At 25.7% G+C, this 19490-nt stretch overlaps 2 protein-coding genes across 2 annotated transcripts in view; both read left to right on the plus strand.

The window, feature by feature from the left end:
• LOC101236737 (tetratricopeptide repeat protein 12) overlaps nucleotides 1–12369 on the plus strand; it is a 54765-nt gene extending 42396 nt beyond the window's left edge. The window contains exons 16-22 of the mRNA XM_065788292.1: nucleotides 898–999; nucleotides 1144–1212; nucleotides 1333–1434; nucleotides 1791–1887; nucleotides 10680–10769; nucleotides 10932–11067; nucleotides 12245–12369. Coding sequence (XP_065644364.1) covers nucleotides 898–999; nucleotides 1144–1212; nucleotides 1333–1434; nucleotides 1791–1887; nucleotides 10680–10769; nucleotides 10932–11067; nucleotides 12245–12320 — 672 coding nt within the window. The 3' untranslated portion in view covers nucleotides 12321–12369. The remainder of the gene's footprint in view (nucleotides 1–897; nucleotides 1000–1143; nucleotides 1213–1332; nucleotides 1435–1790; nucleotides 1888–10679; nucleotides 10770–10931; nucleotides 11068–12244) is intronic.
• Nucleotides 12370–16391: 4022 nt separating this feature from the next.
• LOC136074435 (tigger transposable element-derived protein 4-like) lies at nucleotides 16392–18026 on the plus strand. Its single transcript, XM_065786752.1, has one exon. It carries the CDS (start codon nucleotides 16392–16394, stop codon nucleotides 18024–18026), a length of 1635 nt encoding a protein of 544 aa, XP_065642824.1.
• Nucleotides 18027–19490: the final 1464 nt, after the last annotated feature.

The following is a 19490-nucleotide window of genomic DNA, read 5'->3' on the forward strand; positions in this document are numbered from 1 at the left end:
TAATTAATTGCTATACGCTAACTAGACAAATCTCTAACAAAGTTTATAAAGTTATATATTTTATAAAAGTATTTTCTTATTCTTTGGTGACTTTTATTTACAAGCCACTTAATCTAAATAAAAATAGTGAATAAGGTTGAATAAAAACTAAGTTTCTTGAGATGTTTAAAAAATATATCTTTAGGTAAATACAACGACTCAGTTGTAAGGATTTTTTAATGAAACCTATCTTGAATTTGTATTTCATTTGTATTTATTATTTTAATTTTATTTATTAATTATCATTTTCATAGCAATAGCTCACACTAAACAGCTTTTGTTGCTTTGCCAAAAATAACTGACACTTTCATACATTTAATATAACATATCAAAAGTAGCTGACACTTTCGTACATTTCATTCAACATATCAAAAGTAGCGGACACTTTTGTACATTTCATTCAGCATATTAAAAGTAGCGGACACTTTCGTACATTTCATTCAAAATATCAAGCCAGACAGGCAGAATTATATAATAAATAGTTAACATCAAAATTAATGTTCATGACAACTTTATTTAAAACTAAAACAGATTGGGGATAGAATTCCTTATGTTTATACCTATTAGGTAATTAGATAAATAATTAAAAACAAAATAGTTTAACCAACTTGCAAGTTCAAAATTATTGATAATAGTTTTTTTCTAATTTTTTTTTTTTTTTTTTTTTTTTTTTTTTGAGAGCTGGAGTTGAGTTTGAGAATCCTGGCTTTTATTGACGCAAAATTAAAAACACTAAATATTTTTTAAGCATAATTAAAAACTAAACATAATTAAATACACTAATTTGTCTAATTTACTATTTTAAACTATGCTAGTTTATACCATGCTTTAACTATATAGTAGCAATATTTTTGTTAGAAAGTTTATATGAAGTCTGAAGATTCTCATGAGTTACGAGTTGTGGAGGCATGTGTTGGGATGTTAATGAACCTTTCTGCTTCTTCAGCATCGTTCTCAAAGGTAAAAAGTTCTAATATTTAAATTTAAAGTTAAAAATGAGCAGTATTTTGTTATATTTTGTTACACTTTGTTATACTTTGTTATAGTTATACTTTGTGTTTTTTATTAACCAAAAACTTTAGTATCTAGTATTTTTTTGAAAAGGATGTTGTGTTTCAAGTCTCTGAAATGTTACCAAATCTTTTGGTTTGCAAATCAGAGAAAGTTGTTGAGGTTTATTATTTATGATTTTTTTTTTTTTAATAATTTATTACTTAAAAATTTTAAATCTTTCTTGTTTTTAATGTTATGACTTTAATGTTAAATGTTATTTATTTATGCAATTTTTCATAGCGCATTTGTGGAACTTTAAGTCATGTGCTTGACAAAAACACCCTGTTACTTGAAAACATTATCAATACGAATATATACAAAATATTTTTTCAATTAATAAAGGTTTTTTTTTAGTTCTTTTTTTTATTTTGTTTAAAAATTAGTTCAGTAATGTTTTAATAATTTAATTATTAAAGTTTTATTGTTTTATTGCAGATTCTTGTAATGTTTGAACTTAAATTTTTGTGATGCCTTATCATAGATTTGATCACAGATTCTTGTAAATAACTCTGCTACCATAATAGTTATAATAATTTGAATTGAATAATTATAAATTATGATTAAAATAGAATATTAAAGGTTAAAAGTAAATGATTGGTTAAACCTAATTTTCATGAAAATTATCATTAGATAATTTTTTATCAATATTATAAATTTGTTTAATATAATGATTATTTCATTGCTTTTTTTTTTTTTAGGGTTCATATACAGATGTTCAAAAGCATTTAATTAAATGTCTGGTCATACTTACTAATCAAAATGACAGTGTTGTACAGAATATATACTCTGAAAAAGGTTTTTGTGTGTGTGTGTGTATTTTTATTTATATATATATATATATATATATATATATATATATATATATATATATATATATATATATATATATATATATATAAATTATGTTAGTGTATTCTACAAACAGAGTGCTCAATGTTCTACAAGAACAGAGCAATAATAAATTAGTAAAAACGCTTATCTAATTTTTGGTTTCTTCTACACTGTGTTTCACCATCAGTAGGTTCATCAGGAAAAATGTCTCATCGAGACATATATCAGGAAAAATGTCTCATCGAGGCATTCCTCCTGATGAACCTACTGATGGTGAAACACAGTGTAGAAGAAATCAAAAATTAGATAAGTGTTTTTACTATATTTTACTTATTATTTTTATATATTTTACTTATTATTGCTCTGTTCTTTTAGAACATTGAGCACTCTGTTTGTAGAATACACTAACATAATTTATTTATTTATATATATATATATATATATATATATATATATATATATATATATATATATATATATATATATATATATATATATATATATATATAAATTCTTATATATATATAAATTCTTATATATATATAAATTCTTATATATATATGAATTCTTATATATATATAAATTCTTATATATATATATATATATATATATATATATATATATATATATATATATATATATATATATAAGAATATTATTAGTCCTTAAGACAATAAGGACTTCTTGGAGCATCTTAACAAGTACAAGAAAATTATATATAAAGGTGTGTGTGTGTGTGTGCATATATATATATGTATATATATATCTATATATATATCTATATATATATATATATATATATATATATATATATATATATATATATATATATATATATATATATATATATATATCTAAAAAGCTAGCGTCTCTTGTGCCATCTACTAAAATTCATTCTCGTGTTACTCATGGTTCAATTAAGTCTCATCCGTTTACTTTGGAATGCTGTTCCTCCTTAGCCAACAAACAAAAAAATCATTCCACGTCACTCAATATTTTTTGCAACCGTTCCACCTCATTTTTAAGTTTATCTCATTAAAGTAGTAAATCATTTTCACTTTGCGCCCTTATTTTTATTGAAGTTAAACAGCTATTTAAACTTTTGCTAATATTTATGACTCTTTTTATTTTTTCTTACAATTAAATTTCAATTGGCATAATTTATGAATGATCTCTAAGAACTCGTAATAAAATAAAACAAATCTTTAAGATTTTAATTTTTAAAATTAGCATTTTTTTGTGTTTGATATAGCTAATTTTTGTATGAGCTAGCTAACCAGACATGGAGAAAACTTCAAACTTTTGAATGTTTATACTTATATCAAATAAAGATGCTTTTCAAAAAATTGTGATGAATAAAACATGGGAACAAAAAAAGCCCTTAAATTTGAAACCCCTCTGCCCCAAATGCGAGAACATCAAGTTGATAAAAAAAATTTTTTACTTTTTTAAACTAAGTTTTAAACTAAGTTGTAAATTTACTAAAACTTAATAAGTTGTATATTTACTAAAACAGTTTCATAAACAGAACTATTTCTTGTTTATGTTATTACGTTTCTGTTTGGACACCAGAAATCAGCTCATTTTGAAGTTTTTCCCTAATATAACCATTTAATTTAAACATTTGACATAAGCAAATAATTTTGGACAGAAATAGTATTGGTCATCATGCGAGACCTCGATATACAGCACTTAACAAAAATACGCTTACAGCAAAAATTTGTAGGACTGATTCCGCACCCGAATGGGGTATTCTGCTTCCCTTTGTTCAAACAATTTGAGCGTTTTAAGACTATTCCACTTGATTTCCTATTCTACTTTAACCCATGTGTGTAAATATATATATATATATATATATATATATATATATATATATATATATATAGTATATATATATATATATATATATATATATATATATATATATATATATATATATATATATATATATATATATATATATATATATATATGTATGTATATATGTATGTATATATATGTATATATATATATACATATATATATACATATATGTATGTATATATATATGTATATATATATGTATGTATATATATATGTATATATATATATATATATATATATATATGTATGTATGTATGTATGTATGTATGTATATATATATATATGTATGTATATATATATATATATATATATATATATATATATATATATATGTATGTATATATATATATATACATATATATATACATATATATATATATATATATATGTATGTATGTATGTATGTATGCAGCACTTCCTTTTAAGTCCACTCTAAGATAGTCAATGTAGCAACACTCCTCGTATGTTACAGTAAAAAGTATTTAGAATGTTTTCATTTTTAAAAAATAAAATAAAAACATTCTGAATGTTTTTAAAAACATTCTAGTCTTTTAATTTGCATTCTTGTAGTTTTTTAAAAAAACATTAAATTTAATTACTTTCCTCAATTAAATTAATGTGTTTTGTTATAATCTAACCTTAAATTTGTCAGTTTAAAAAGCATAGACAAGCCATGAGCTGTTTTTGACCACAAATTGTATATTTAATGCCTTTACTATAGGTGTGTATATATATATATATATATATATATATATATATATATATATATATATATATATATATATATATATATATATGTATATATATATATATATATATATATATATATATATATATATATATATATATATATATATATATATATATATATGTATATATATATATATATATATATATTAGGGTGAATCAAAAGCCCTCTACTTTAAAAAAAAGAACTGCCCCTATTCTTAAAACTTTTTATTAGTTTTCATAAGCAACTCTCGATTATTTGCTTGATTGAATTTAATAGGATCCTAAATGCCAACAAAAAAAATTTTAATTGCATAAAAATTTCAAAAGTAATCATCATTTTATACATAATATCAGAAAAAAATAAATCTAATCAATAAATTAGTAAAAACTTTTTTTATGTTTAGTTAAAAAATATTAATTTTTTTGTTTTTCTAAAAATCTTAATGAAAGATACCTTTTCAAAAATTAAGCTAATATTAGTGCAGTACTGGTCTGCAGTTGTGTATGCATTTATTTTCTTTTTAACTATTTTGTACATCATCTTCATACCTCTATAATGAATAATTCTTTCAAAAATTGTATTTTTCTAGAAGTTTCCAAAATGACTCCTATAATATCCAAAATGGCTACTTTTCTGGACTACTCTAATTTTTGACCCATTTCTCTTTACTTTACCCAAATAAATTGTTTGAAAAAATGTGTTTAACAGACTCCACAACTTTTTGCTACCATGTTGTGTATAGAATTTAAGTTATTGTGGGGTCATGTACATGTGGCTGAATGTACAACACAACATGCTTAGAACACAGTTGGATTTATTGGTTTTATAGGTTGAATTATTATGTCATTTCAAGTCAGGCATAATCATGATGCCTAGAGTTATATGTATTATGTTTGTATCTATATATTTAGTATTGCAAAATTTATAAAATCACTTTTGCTTTCAACCAACACATGTTATTACTTATGTTTGCTATATAAAGGTTTGTTAGGGGGAAAAAAGATTAACATTTTAGAAGGCTTTTATTGCTTATTCCAAATATATTACCAAAAAGATATTGAGGTGTTGAATGCAATCTGGAATGGCTTTTGACAAAAAATTTTTGCCAAAGATTTAGTGAGAAAATATTTTAAAAATGGAGGTTGTGAAGTTGTGACTTTTACCATGATCCTAAAGGTAATATTTAGGAAACCATTATTACATAGTAGTTTATTTGGCACTTGTGAACACTTGACATTACTGAAGATAAGTTCCTTGCATATTGAATATGGTCAGGAAAAATAACTTATGGTCAAGATTTAAATTATGACTACAAATGGCTTTTTTGAGTTTACCAAGTATTTGATTGCAATATGATGTTATTTTTACTTGTTATTCCATTTTCAGATCAATGTGAGATCATAAAGATCTCTTTCAATTTTATTAACTTCAAGTGCTTGAAGTTAATAAAATTTCAATCCTTAAGTATTCTTGAGTTAATTTGGCTTCAAGACAACCAATGTACATCATCTTACATCTATCCACATTGAATGGTATTTGCCAATTTTGAGACCATTTGACAGCTTTATTTAGATCTGTTTTCAGAGAGGCCTTGTCTTTGGCAGACTCCAATGGTTTCAATTATTTTTCCATCATTGATCTAACAGCCACAAGTTTGCAATGGTTTACTATTTTTTCTGGCAGATCATTAGTAAAAAAAATTAAAAGTAGGGGGTTAAGAACCGTTTCCTGAGGGATTTCACTGGTGACAATCTTCCAGTCAAATGTATGACCATTGATGATGACTCTGTTTCTAGTTGGTTAGCTATGCTTTAATCCAATTTAGCTGAGCACCTTCTTTTTTTTTAACATCTTCACTTCCAATAAGGCTGCAAGTAACCACTATTAGAGTTAAAAGTTACTGAAGAGAAAAGATAAAGTTTATAAAGCAAGATAATGATTAACAAACAACTTAAAAGATTGCAAAATATATGAATCAGGAAAACAAGATGAAAGGAGCAAATTCCAAAGAACTGATGTTAGAGGGAAAAACTAGATGAAAAATAATTTTTGGAGCACTTAGAAACAGTCATGGTAAAAGAATGAGACCTAACTGAATGATGAGTAACACAAGAATAAGTTTTAGTAGATGGCACAAGAGATGCTAGCTCCTTAGAGCAGTGACCATTTTAGTATTTATAGAAAAAAAAAAGAGAAGCACCTTAACAGTGTGACAATGGTTGAAGGTTGGCTGCAATGCAGGTCCAATTATGTTTTTGCATTGCATTTTTGTACCTTAACTAAAAGAGAAAAGGCATCACTCGAAGGTTTGCTCCAGATATAGCAACAGTATTCCATACGAGGACTGGTGAGAGATTTATAAAGATGAAGAATAGAATCTGGAGAATAAAATTGGCAAGCACGATAAAGATATGCAACCTTAGCAGATGCTAATTTTGCAATGGATTTGATATATGCTTTCCAAGAAAGATCGGAAAGTAAGAGTTTATCCTAGAAGATGAAGGGTAGATGACTCATCAAGTACATTATCGTTCATAAATATTGTAAGATCTAGATTATTGCAATAATAATTAGCTGAAAAAATTGAGTTTTATCTGAGTTAAAGTTCACCAGCCATTGAGAGCCCCATGCTGTAGCAGAAATCCTTTTTAAGCTCAAATGCCTCCTCCAAGCAATCAAAGCGTGTTGGCGTCTTATCAAGACAAGAATCAATGGTAGTATCATCAGCAAACAATGCCACCTTAGATGTGTGAATTTCCAGAAGACCATTAATGTAAGTTAAAAAAAGTATTTAAATTAAAAAGAGAGGTGGATTAACAGTTTTGACTCTATTATAGACAGTCAAAGATTCTCCAGAAGTCTCTGGAGTCTAATTTTTGAGATAAAATATGACATTTTGTGACCTGAGAACAGCAGGCTTTGGCATTAAACAAAACCTTTTTACAATGGTTTCTTGCAATAGTAAACAGACGTCTGTTTTCTGGAGAATTGTTTTGGTGATAGATATGGAAGTAATGGTTACAATTGGAAATTGCAGCAGCACAATGAGAGGAAAACCTTAGAGAAGAGCGAGGCTTGAAATTGTCGATAGGGAATAAAAAATTCCATGTCAGCTTGAATCCAAGAAGTTACATAAAAAACCCATTTGTCAACCATTACAAAGAAAATTACAGAAAGATTCCCAATCAGATTTAAGGTAGTTGTAAGAAGTACAATGCTAGGTGGATTCTGATGATGAAGAAGAAGAATAAGATAATAGTTTTAGAGAAATCATTATGTTTAGACCATAATGAAATAATGATTCGGTATGTTGAATAGTTTTATCTAATATTGCTTACTAAAGGAGTTTGAATATCCTACCCTAGATGCTTCTATGTGAATTTGATTTTGCTCCATTTAGTAAGCACCAATTCATTAAGGTTTTTTCCTAGGAAGTTTTTAAATTTTTTTTTTATTAAGTTCTAAAATATTTGTTTGATGAACATTTACCTTATAGAGAGTGTTTTTATCATAATCTACGATCTGCTAGCAATTTCAAATTATCTATGTATTGTAATGCAACTATGATTCGATAAATTATTAAAGCATAACAAATATAGAACTCAAATGCCATAATCTAATCTCAATTCCCATACCTTCCCAAATAAAATCTTTTTATTGAATTTTTAAAATTCAAAAGTTAGTTCAAGATTTAGTGCAACCATGGTGCAGTGGTTAGAGTTCTGTCTCAGAACCAAAATGTTTGAAATTAGATGCTGGCTCTATCCCAATAAAAACAATGGTAAGGAAGGAGGCATGAACCTCTTAGTTGAATGCTCTTCCGCGATGCTCTGTGATAAGACCGTGAAGACTTATTAAGGAGCACCTTAATTACCACCAAAAAAAAAAAATGAAAATGATCTGTTTAACTGCATTAAAAAAGTATATATTGTTTATCCTATGTCTTTCTACAACTTATTATTTAAAATCTTAACTCTGAGTTTCTATTTGTTCTCTTTTTGGTTGCGTTATTCTAGTTTAACTTTTTTTTATTATTTTAATCTTCATTATGCTCAACTAATTTTATACTCATTATCATTTTAATAATAACAATAATAATAATAACATATTATTATTAAATTTGACAGGTATTTACTTCAGATTAGTAATTACTGCTATTTATAAATATCCTTAATGTAACAACTTAATAATAAATTTGATTTGATAAATATAATAATAAATTTGATTTATAATAAATAATAATAAATAATAATAAATTTGAAATATAATGATAAATTTGATAAATATAATAATAAATTTGATTTGATAAATATAAATTTGTAAATTATTTGCGATTTTGTGACTACTTGTTTAAGATAAAATAAATTATAAAATAAAATAACATTATAAAAATAAATTAAAAAAAAACAATATAAAGTATAGAATAACGAAAATATTATTCAAATAGAAGAATTTCTAAATGAGTGAATATTTACACAGTGCAGTGGAGCATACTTCAAGACCATGGTAGACATCCCAAACAATTTTTTTTTTGATAATGAACAGGGACCATTTCCCGATTCCAAAAACGTATTAAACAAAATCATCCATTGGGGGGCTTTTTGAGAAATTAGGTATTTTATATTTTTGAGAGGTTGCGTGATAAAAAAAATCACATGAAGTCTGATTTTGACGTTTTTTGTGTCAAAATGGCCGTCTTTTAAAATCAAGAAGGTTTGTTTTTCTTCAACAATACTATCCGAGGTCGTATTCACTGTCAAATTGTCTTATACACATGAAACATGATGAATCCTTAAAATGAACCATTTCTTTTTATTTCCGAAAAAATGTTTAACCTATTTTATATCTAAAACATATTTTTAGAGTCAATTTGGTATTTTTGGTTTAGTTAGGAGGTATGTTAGGTTTTAGAAATGTGTCAATAAATTAAATTGACAAGCAATAATAATTAAATAATAAGCAATAATAATTAAAGGAGTTGCAAAAAATTAAATTTATTAGATCAAAAATGTTTAAAGTTAACAGTACATACATTAAGTATATATATTAATCAAAATTTAATCAATATAAAATATTTCAAATTTTTTAGCATACTTCGAGACCATGGTAGACATCCCAAACAATTTTTTCCTCTCAAAACCTCTCAAAAATCTAAAATGCCTAATTTCTCAAAAAGCCCCCAATGGATGATTTTGTTTAATACGTTTTTGGAATCAGGAAATGGTCCCTGTTCATTATCAAAAAAAAGTGTTTGGGATGTCTACCATGGTCTTGAAGTATGAAGGTCTTGAAGCTCCACTGCACTGTGTTTATTCAGTATTTATTTTTTTTTTTTTTTTTTTTTTTTTTACTATGATTAATTTTAAAAATAAGTGTGGTAAAAAGAATGTATTTTTGTTATTATGCTAATTATGTGCTTGAGATTATGATGATGATCATGATGATTATGATGATGCAGAGTATCTATGAAGATTAAAACCTCAATCCAAAAATCATAGTATCTATCTTTGAAATCTAAGAAAGTTTAAGAAACTTGTTTGTTTTTTTTGTGTGTTTTTTATTGTTCTGATTGTGGTGATGTTTCTTGCTACAGCTGTGGTGATGTTTCTTGCTTTAACAAGGTTGTGTTTTAACAAGGAAATGTTTATTTTTACGACTGTGGTGGTGCCCTAGTATTTGTGAGGAGAGTATAAACTCAATTCAACAATTGTTAAGTTTAAATTGTCAATGAATTTAAAATGTTTTAATTTTCTTATAAACTTTTGAAAGATTCAACAAATTATTTTTTATAGCCATAGACACAGAAGAGTGTACATACATTGATGGAGGCATTTGGTTTGGGCACATTTGGTTTATCAATTTAATAAAGTCCTTTTTTAGTTTTCCTATCTTCTTATTTTTAACTTATTTTAAATTGATACATAAAGTATGCTTATTATGTTTAAAATTAAATAAATGTTTATATAGAAAGGTATATAGATATGCATATGTTTGTATATATGTATGAATATAAATAAAATAATGTTAAAGGTCATTATTGTGGCCATCATTAATTTCATTAGTTTATTGAAATATAGTAAAAAAAGGCACTTTTGTATCCTAAAATCAGATCTTGTTTGAGGCTTTTAACCTCTCTTAGTAATTTGATATTTTTGTTTAGTTTTAAAAATTCTTCTTCGATTTCTTCTACTTGATGATTGTACAGTTGTTGGGAATACTGCACTTTGTTTATCTCATTGCAGCAAAAATAGTATGAGTTTATTTTTTAATATTTGTTTCTATTTATATTATTTTTGTAACTTTATTATACTTTATATTATGTTTTAATAATGGTTGTTTATTAGTATTTAACTAGTTTTTCTACTTGCATTTGTATTTAAGTTTATTAAAGTTCAAAATCTTTTTTATATAGAAAATATTGTGAGTTCATTGATTCATACTACTATCATAAAGGATCTTTTAATTGGTGCAACAAATGATACGTTTCCGAAAAATGCGCGCCATAATTGTGCTTTAGCTATTGGCAAATACGCAATAGCGGATCAAAGGTTTAAATTTTTATTGTTATTGTTAATTTTTATTAAAGTCATTCTCAAGCAATCAATCAAAGTTAATTTATCAGTTTTAAACAGTATTTATAATATGGAAACAGTTAATTATTAAAAAATATTTCAAATAATTAATATAAAAATCATATAATTTATCATAAATTATATTCAGTTATGTTGAATGGTTTTATATGGTTTATATATATATATATATATATATATATATATATATATATATATATATATATATATATATATATATATATATATATATATATATATATATATATATAATTTATATTACTTGTTTATTCAGATATTGTCTTACATGTATGTTTATATAACTATATACATTATTTATGACTCTCTCTTTATATATATATATATATATATATATATATAGAGAGAGAGAGAGAGAAAGAGAGAGAGAGAGAGAGAGAGAGAGAGAGAGAGAGTAATATACATGTAATACAATATCTAAATAAACAAGTAATATAAATAATATATAAATGTGTACATTTTTAATAAATTGTAGTTAGACATCTTAGTTACAACATTCAATAATATTATCATCAACTGTTATCAATTATTGTTGTGTCATTAATTATTATATTATAATTATTATCGTACTCAAAAAAAAAAATTTCCATATTTAATGCTAAATTAATGAATGTATATCCAGTTTAGGTATAGTTTTATATTAAAATTTAAAACTTTTCTTCAAAAAGTTGTTTATGTTAAATATCTCAGAATAAAAATAAAAGTTCAATGAAAATGTCCAATAAAATAAAAGTTTCTACTATTTTCTAAATTACTAATTATTCTAAATTACTATTATTTCTAAATTACCACTACTCTGACACTACATAACTTAGTTAAGTTGCTTTCATTCATATGACAGTAATTTAGCTTTCTTTCAAACAATTAAGTGTTAAAGAGAATTTACTTACAAATTATAGTATCAATTCATTTAATTGAATTTACTTATATACCTTATATGATAAGTTATCTTATACCTGTGTATAAGATAACTTATCATATATATATATATATATATATATATATATATATATATATATATATATATATATATATATATATATATATATATATATATATATATATATATATATATATATATTACTTTTGTAGTAAATGTTTGTATTTAACAATATAGATATTTGGAGCAGTTGCGCACTTTACATGGTATGGAAATTTTGCATCAAGTCATCAAGGAAAATAATTTGGTTTAGAAGATTTATAGTGTGTATATGTTTATAAATCTTAAAATGTTTACCAAAAGAGGTTGACTCCTAAATTTTTAATATAAGAATGTCTGACGTTAGAGTGAAATTCAGGAATTTTCTCATAGTTTACTCAATACTTTCATGGCTTTCATAGTGTATGTTAGCATTTATCATGATTTATCGTAATGTTAGGAAGTTTTTTAAGTTTATTTAGTTTTAAATAGTCTTAAATGTTATAATAAGCGTTCCTTTTTTAAACTAAATGCATTTTAAAATAATACACGAGATTGGATATCAGGTAATAACTAAGCGACACTTTTAACGTTTATTTCCGAAGTAGCCCATAAAAATTGAAGTCAGTACTATTTATTACATCCTTGTGAAAAAAATTCACTCATTTTTCGGATTACTTAAAATGAATGTTTATTTTGTTATATTTTTGTTATTATTATTTTATTTTTTATATTTATTTGAGCAAAATTTACTACACTTTTTTAATTGATGCAAGTAAGAAATTTTTTCTAACTTATGAAAAATAGGATCATTTTAAGATATTGTTTTTTGCAGCGTATATCAAAATTTTATGATAAGTAAGACAAATTAGTTGAGGTATTCTTTTTTACAGCGGCATAACTTTATGCCAAATTTTCAAAACATGCCTTAAATGATCGTCAAAATATTTATATCTACACAGATAAAAAGTAAATTGAAAACATTTAATAAAGTAACTGTTGACTTCCGGTCAGACTTTAGGTAATCAATTTTTACGAAATTAAAAATACCTGCTATGCAAAAATTCATTTTTTCGGTTTTGTGATAAGAACATTCGGTCTTCTTTGGGCACCTAAAACAAACTATATTTAGCAAAAAAAATCTGATTCGCTGGTTTTAAAAGAGAGAAACGCGTTTGTTAAAAAGTGGAATAACCTTGAAGACTAAGAACAATAGTCTTTTAAAACGAATATTATGCCTCGTGTCACTACGATTTTAGCAATCATAAAATAAATTCCTAAATTTTTTTTTGTCAAAATCTATGGTCATGTTATCTAAATCTTTGTTGAAATCGAAGTCTATGGACTATTTATCTATATTTAACGGACGATATATATATATGTTTTTTAATATTGTGGTATGACCTTTTAACTACAATTTTTATATTTATTATGAGCTTCTTCAGAGAGTGCATTTTAAAAAGGTTAGTTTTGTCATTGTTATTTCATTAGTCAATTTAATTACAATTATCATATAATAAATTCCTTTATGTTACAAAATGGTTTTTTTTTGCTCTTATTAGATTTTTTTTTTTTAAATAACACGACGTTTTTTATTCTTGACATGTTTCGTAAAGTTTATTTACATTTTCAAAAGATTTTTTTACAATAATAAAAAACTCTGAAATATATATTAAAAAATAGAAGTCTTTACAGAGAAATATTAGCGGACAAAAAATTATGCATAATAAACCAATATATTTATTACAAAATAACTCGGTAAATAAGTAATTAAAATAACCAACTGTCAAAATATATATATATATATATATATATATATATATATATATATATATATATATATATATATATATAAACTGACAGTAAAATTACATAGATAAGTTTATAGTATAATGTAAAGCTTGTTCATTAAGTGAGGGGCTTTTCCATTTAATGTGGAGGTTTAACCAAGAATTATTAATTTTAAATGTACAATTAATCAAAAACCGAATAAGTCCAAATTTGAAGAGGAAATAAAACTAAAAAAATTTTGTAAAAGACCTGTATACGTTTTTTTGTGATAAACTGAAGTCGAAAACGAATTGGATTTTTTAATAAGTACATCTAAAAAAGCAAGCTGGTTATCTTGTTCTTTTTCCATAGTAAATTTCAAACATCTCTCTCATTTATTGTCTCCATATATACCTAAACAATTTTGCACTTTAGACTCATTTTCTTTTGTTGAAGAACTAAAACAAATTAATGTAACTAATAAATTTATTGTTTCATATGATGTTGAAAGTTTGTTCACGAATATTCCTCTTAAAGAAACCATCAACATTGCAACTAATTTATTTTTTAAAGATAAAACTAACTCAAAAAGTTTTACAAAAGTTCACTTTAAAAAATTACTTCAGATTTTCACATCCGGTTCACATTTTCTATTTGGCGGAAAATATTACGATCAAATGATCGTGTGAAAAATGTGAATCAGATGGTGTTGCTATGGGTTCTCCTTTAGCGCCCATCTTAGCTAATATTTTCGTCGGATATCATGAACAAACATGGGTCAATAACTGCTCTTTTACAGCACCATTTTTTTATAAACGGTATGTGGATGACATAATTGCTATTTTTAATTCTGAATACGAAGCTCAAGAATTTTTCAAACACCTCAATAAACAACATAAAAATCTGAAATTTACCATGGAAAAAAACAAGATAACCAGGTTTTTGATTAATTGTACATTTAAAATTAATAATTCTTGGTTAAACCTCCACATTAAATGGAAAAGGTATATATGGAGACAATAAATGAGAGAGATGTTTGAAATTTACTATGGAAAAAGAACAAGATAACCAGCTTGCTTTTTTAGATGTACTTATTAAAAAATCCAATTCGTTTTTGACTTCAGTTTATCACAAAAAAACGTATACAGGTCTTTTACAAAAAAATTTTAGTTTTATTCCCTCTTCCTACAAATTTGGACTTGTTCGGTGTTTGATTTATCGTAGGGGAGATGGGGGCGCATTGATCGCCGGGGCAGTATGATCTTTTGGCTTTTACTCGTTCATTTTTGCCTTACTAGAAGTGAGGTTGCAATTTAATTAACCATTATGCTTCCCTAATTGATTATTCGTAATATTTTTTCATAAGGTTATCAGCGTCAAAAAAAATAAAGAAAATATTGTTTTTCGTCATAAAAAGTGATTTTTTTAAATCGTACTATAATTCAAATATATTTTTATTTAGAAGTCTGTATGGGTTAACAACAATTTTATTTTAAATTTGTAAGTGTTAGGTGTATAATATAATATATAATTTTTATTTGGCTGCAATTTATACAGTAGATATTGCTATCAATATGTTACCTATACCTATTGGGGTACATTGATCTTTGACTATGCGGGGCCCATTGATCGGAGGATCAAAGTGCCCCATAGAAGACGAAGTGCCCCATGTTTTTGTTTATAAGCAATACAGTTAAACGAATGGAATTGTATTTATAATTTAAAAAGAAACTATATATAAACAAACAATAGCTTTTAGCATTTCATTTTTTAAATCTACTTATGTTATAAGCAGAGGCGAAGAAAGAATTTTTTGGTGTTTGAGATAGGTAACTTCCAGACATGGAGCAAACTCCAAACATTTATATGTTTATACTTATGTCAAATAATGAGGGTTTGCAAAAAATTGCGATGATTGGAAGCTGGGAACAAAAAAGCCCCAAAATTTTCGCCCCCGCCCCAAACGTGAGAGCAACAAGTTGATGAAGTATTTTTTGTACTATTCTTAACTAGACTTATATTCATCGATAAATTTTAGATTTCATTTTGAAATATTTTAGCGTTCAAAAATTATGACCATATAAAGTTTAAACCCCCCTCAATATGAGGGGGTTGCAAATTTTATATGATAATAATTTTTAAACGCTAATAGATAATACTATGAAACTTAAAATTTATCGATGAATATAAGTCTAGTTAAGAATAGTACAAAAAATACTTCATCAACTTGTTGCTCTCACGTTTGGGGCAGGGGGGGCGAAATTTTTTCGGCTTTTTTGTTCCCAGCCTCCAATAATCGCAATTTTTTGCAAACCCTCATTATTTGACATAAGTATAAACATGCAAATGTTTGGAGTTTGCTCCATGTCTGGAAGTTACCTATCTTTAACACCAAAAAATTCTTTCTACGCCTCTGGTTATAAGCTAGTAATAATAATACTATTATTTTATAATATCAAAAGAATAATATTTAACATAATAATTAAAAAATATTTAACATAATATTATTATGTTAAATATTAGCATTTATTAAAAACATATGTTTTTATTGATATATTTTTTTACAAATCTTAAAATGGTTAGAAATAGAATTAAAAAAACAAATAAAGTTGCTATACCAAGTGAAACAATGAAAGTAGCTGTTAATAAAGTTTTAGAAGGAACACAACTGAATGTTGTAGCACGTCAGTTTAACATAGATAGAATGACTTTAAAAAGATATTGTCGTAAAAAGAGGCTTAATCCAAATGAAGCTTTCAAGCCTAACTACAACAATAGACAAGTTTTTACAGCAGAAGATGAAAAAAGTTTATCAAGTTATTTACTAATTGCATCAAAAATGAACTATGGCCTTTCAACTAGGTCAACGCGATTATTGGCATATGAATTTGCTTTAAAAAACAATAAGATATGCCCATCATCATGGATCAAAAATAAAATTGCAGGCATTGATTGGTTGCAAGGTTTTATGAAAAGACAACCAGAGTTGTCTCCACGAACACCTGAAGCAACGAGCTTCGCTCGATCAACAGCTTTTAACAAACACACTGTAAGAGAGTTTTTTCAAAATCTTAAAACGGTAAGAAATCGATATAAATATAATCCTAACTGTATATATAATGTTGATGAAACTGGTTTAACAACCGTTCAAAAGCCGGTAAAGGTTTTAGCTGGTAGAGGAAGCAAACAAGTTGGAAGAATCACATCTGCAGAACGAGGAACATTGGTAACTGCATGTTGTGCCTCTAATGCTATTAGAAATTCCATTCCTCCATTATTTATTTTTCCTAGGGTAAAGTTTCATGATTACATGATTAAGGAAGGACCTCCTGGATGTGTGGGATTTGCAAATCCTTCTGGTTGGATGAACTCAGAAATTTTCATAGAATGGATTAAACATTTTGTTAAATATTCAAACTGTTCTCAGGAATCTCCAGTTTTGTTACTTCTCGACAGTCATGAAAGTCATATTTCTGTTAAAGGCTTGGAGCTTGCAATTCAACACGGAATTACAATGATAAGTTTTCCTCCCCATTGCAGCCATAAATTGCAGCCATTAGATAGAACTGTTTTTGGACCATTGAAAAGGTTTTACAATTCTGCATGTGATAATTGGATGGTTTCAAATCCAAGACCAATGACCATTTATGATATTGTTTCAATAGTTCGAGAACCGTATACAAAAGCTTTCTCACCATCTAATATACAGACAGGATTTAGAGTAGCTGGCATTGAGCCATTCAATTCTGAAATTTTCAAAGATGACGAATATTTACCATCATCAGTTACAGATAGAGCTGCTCCAGATACAGTTACTATCACTCCTGTCAACAACATGGAATCTGAAATGATACCAGCACATGTTAATCACATAGAGTCTGAAATAACTATAGTAAATATTGAAACAAGTATTTTAAACAAAGTGTCAACAAGTGTTGCTTCTATAATCTCACCTGAGGTTTTAAAACCTTACCCAAAAGCATCTGCCAGAAAAAAAAATGTTAAAAGTAGGCAGTTAAAAACAAGGATCTTGACTGATACTCCTGTCAGAAATGAAATTCGTTTGTCAAAAGAAAAGAAAATTTTGAAGCAAACCAAAAATCAACAAAAAGTCTCCACAAAAGATAAGAAAGAAACTAAGAATTACTTGCTTAGGAATAAAAAACAATGTAAACCAAAAGCTGCTTCACAACTTGACTTTCACAAATGATGAAATATTCTTAATCAAAATATTGTACTTTTAACAAGTTTTGTAAACTTAAAAGTTGTATTCTTATTTCAGTCTTTATATTTCAGTTCTTATAAATTTCAAGTTGTTGTAAAGTTTTAAACGTATATAAAGCGGGTATCTTATAGCTGCTGTGATTTATACATTTTTTAATTAAAAATTAGACTAGTGGGTTTAACTGTTATATTTAAAAAATAATTAAAAAATTTAGATGTATTATATGTTATACAATATTACCCTTTGACTAAATTATTTACAAGATTTAGTTATAGAAGTGTTAAACGTTTAGATAATATTACGCATATAAGATCAATGTGCCCCAAGTCGGAGATCATAGTACCCCATAGTTTGGGGTACATTGATCTTTTGAGAGGGTTGTTTAGAAGTTAAAATTATTCATGTTTATCATTTTTTTAAATCAAAATATTTATATATTCCAAAAGCCAGATAGTTCTACATGTGTTTCGTAGTTAATAAGTTTTTACATCTCTTTCAGGTTCTGCGCAATTTTCAAAACACTGCTACGGCGATCAATGCGCCCCCATCTCCCCTACATTTAAAATTAATAATTCTTGGTTTGGTTTTGATAAAGATATTAAGAATCTATCATTAGTTTTACAAAATAATAAATTTCCACAAAAAATTATTGACTATGAAATTAAATCCTATATTGATAAGAAAATGAACCCATCTGTGTCTAACATTGTTAATAGCTTAAATATAAGATACTTTAAGCTTCTATACATTGGAATGTACTCTAATTACACTAAAAGGAAAATTTCAAAAATTGCTCATAAATATTACAAGGATGTTCTAATAAAATTAATTTTCACAACTAATAAAATACAAGATTGTTTTTGCTTAAAAGAGTCACTTCCTAAAGTGCTTAAATCTCATGTTGTCTATAAATTTTCTTGCGCTGGCTGTAATGCCAGTTATATTGGAGAAACCTCCAGACACTTGGCAACTAGAATAAATGAGCACCTTAAAAGTGATAAACAATCTCATATATTTAAACACTTAAATTTATCTCTTAATTGCAAAAATTTGGCTAACTGTGATTCTTTTGAGATTTTGGATAATGTCCCAAGCAAACACAAATTAAAGATAAAAGAAGCCCTCCACATTAAATGGGAAAGTCCCTCACTTAATAAACAAGCTTTATATTATACTATAAACTTATCTATTTAATTTTACTGTCAGTTTATATATATATATAAATATATATATATATATATATATATATATATATATATATATATATATATATATATATATATATATATATATATATATATATATATCGTAAAATACCGATACCGTAAAAACCCCTAATTCCGGATGGTTTAGGACTTAAATATTCATATAAAGAGTTTTGAAATAATTTTTTTAAATAAATAAACTTCATAACAAGACAAATCAAACGATATAAAAAATATTTTTTTT

The sequence above is a fragment of the Hydra vulgaris genome, chromosome 01, assembly GCF_038396675.1.
Source record: "Hydra vulgaris chromosome 01, alternate assembly HydraT2T_AEP".
NCBI lineage: Eukaryota > Metazoa > Cnidaria > Hydrozoa > Anthoathecata > Hydridae > Hydra > Hydra vulgaris.

What these genes read in the sequence shown, in the direction of transcription:
- LOC136074435 (XM_065786752.1), top strand. Translation starts at nt 16,392, where the DNA reads ATGGTTAGAAATAGAATTAAAAAAACAAATAAAGTTGCTATACCAAGT.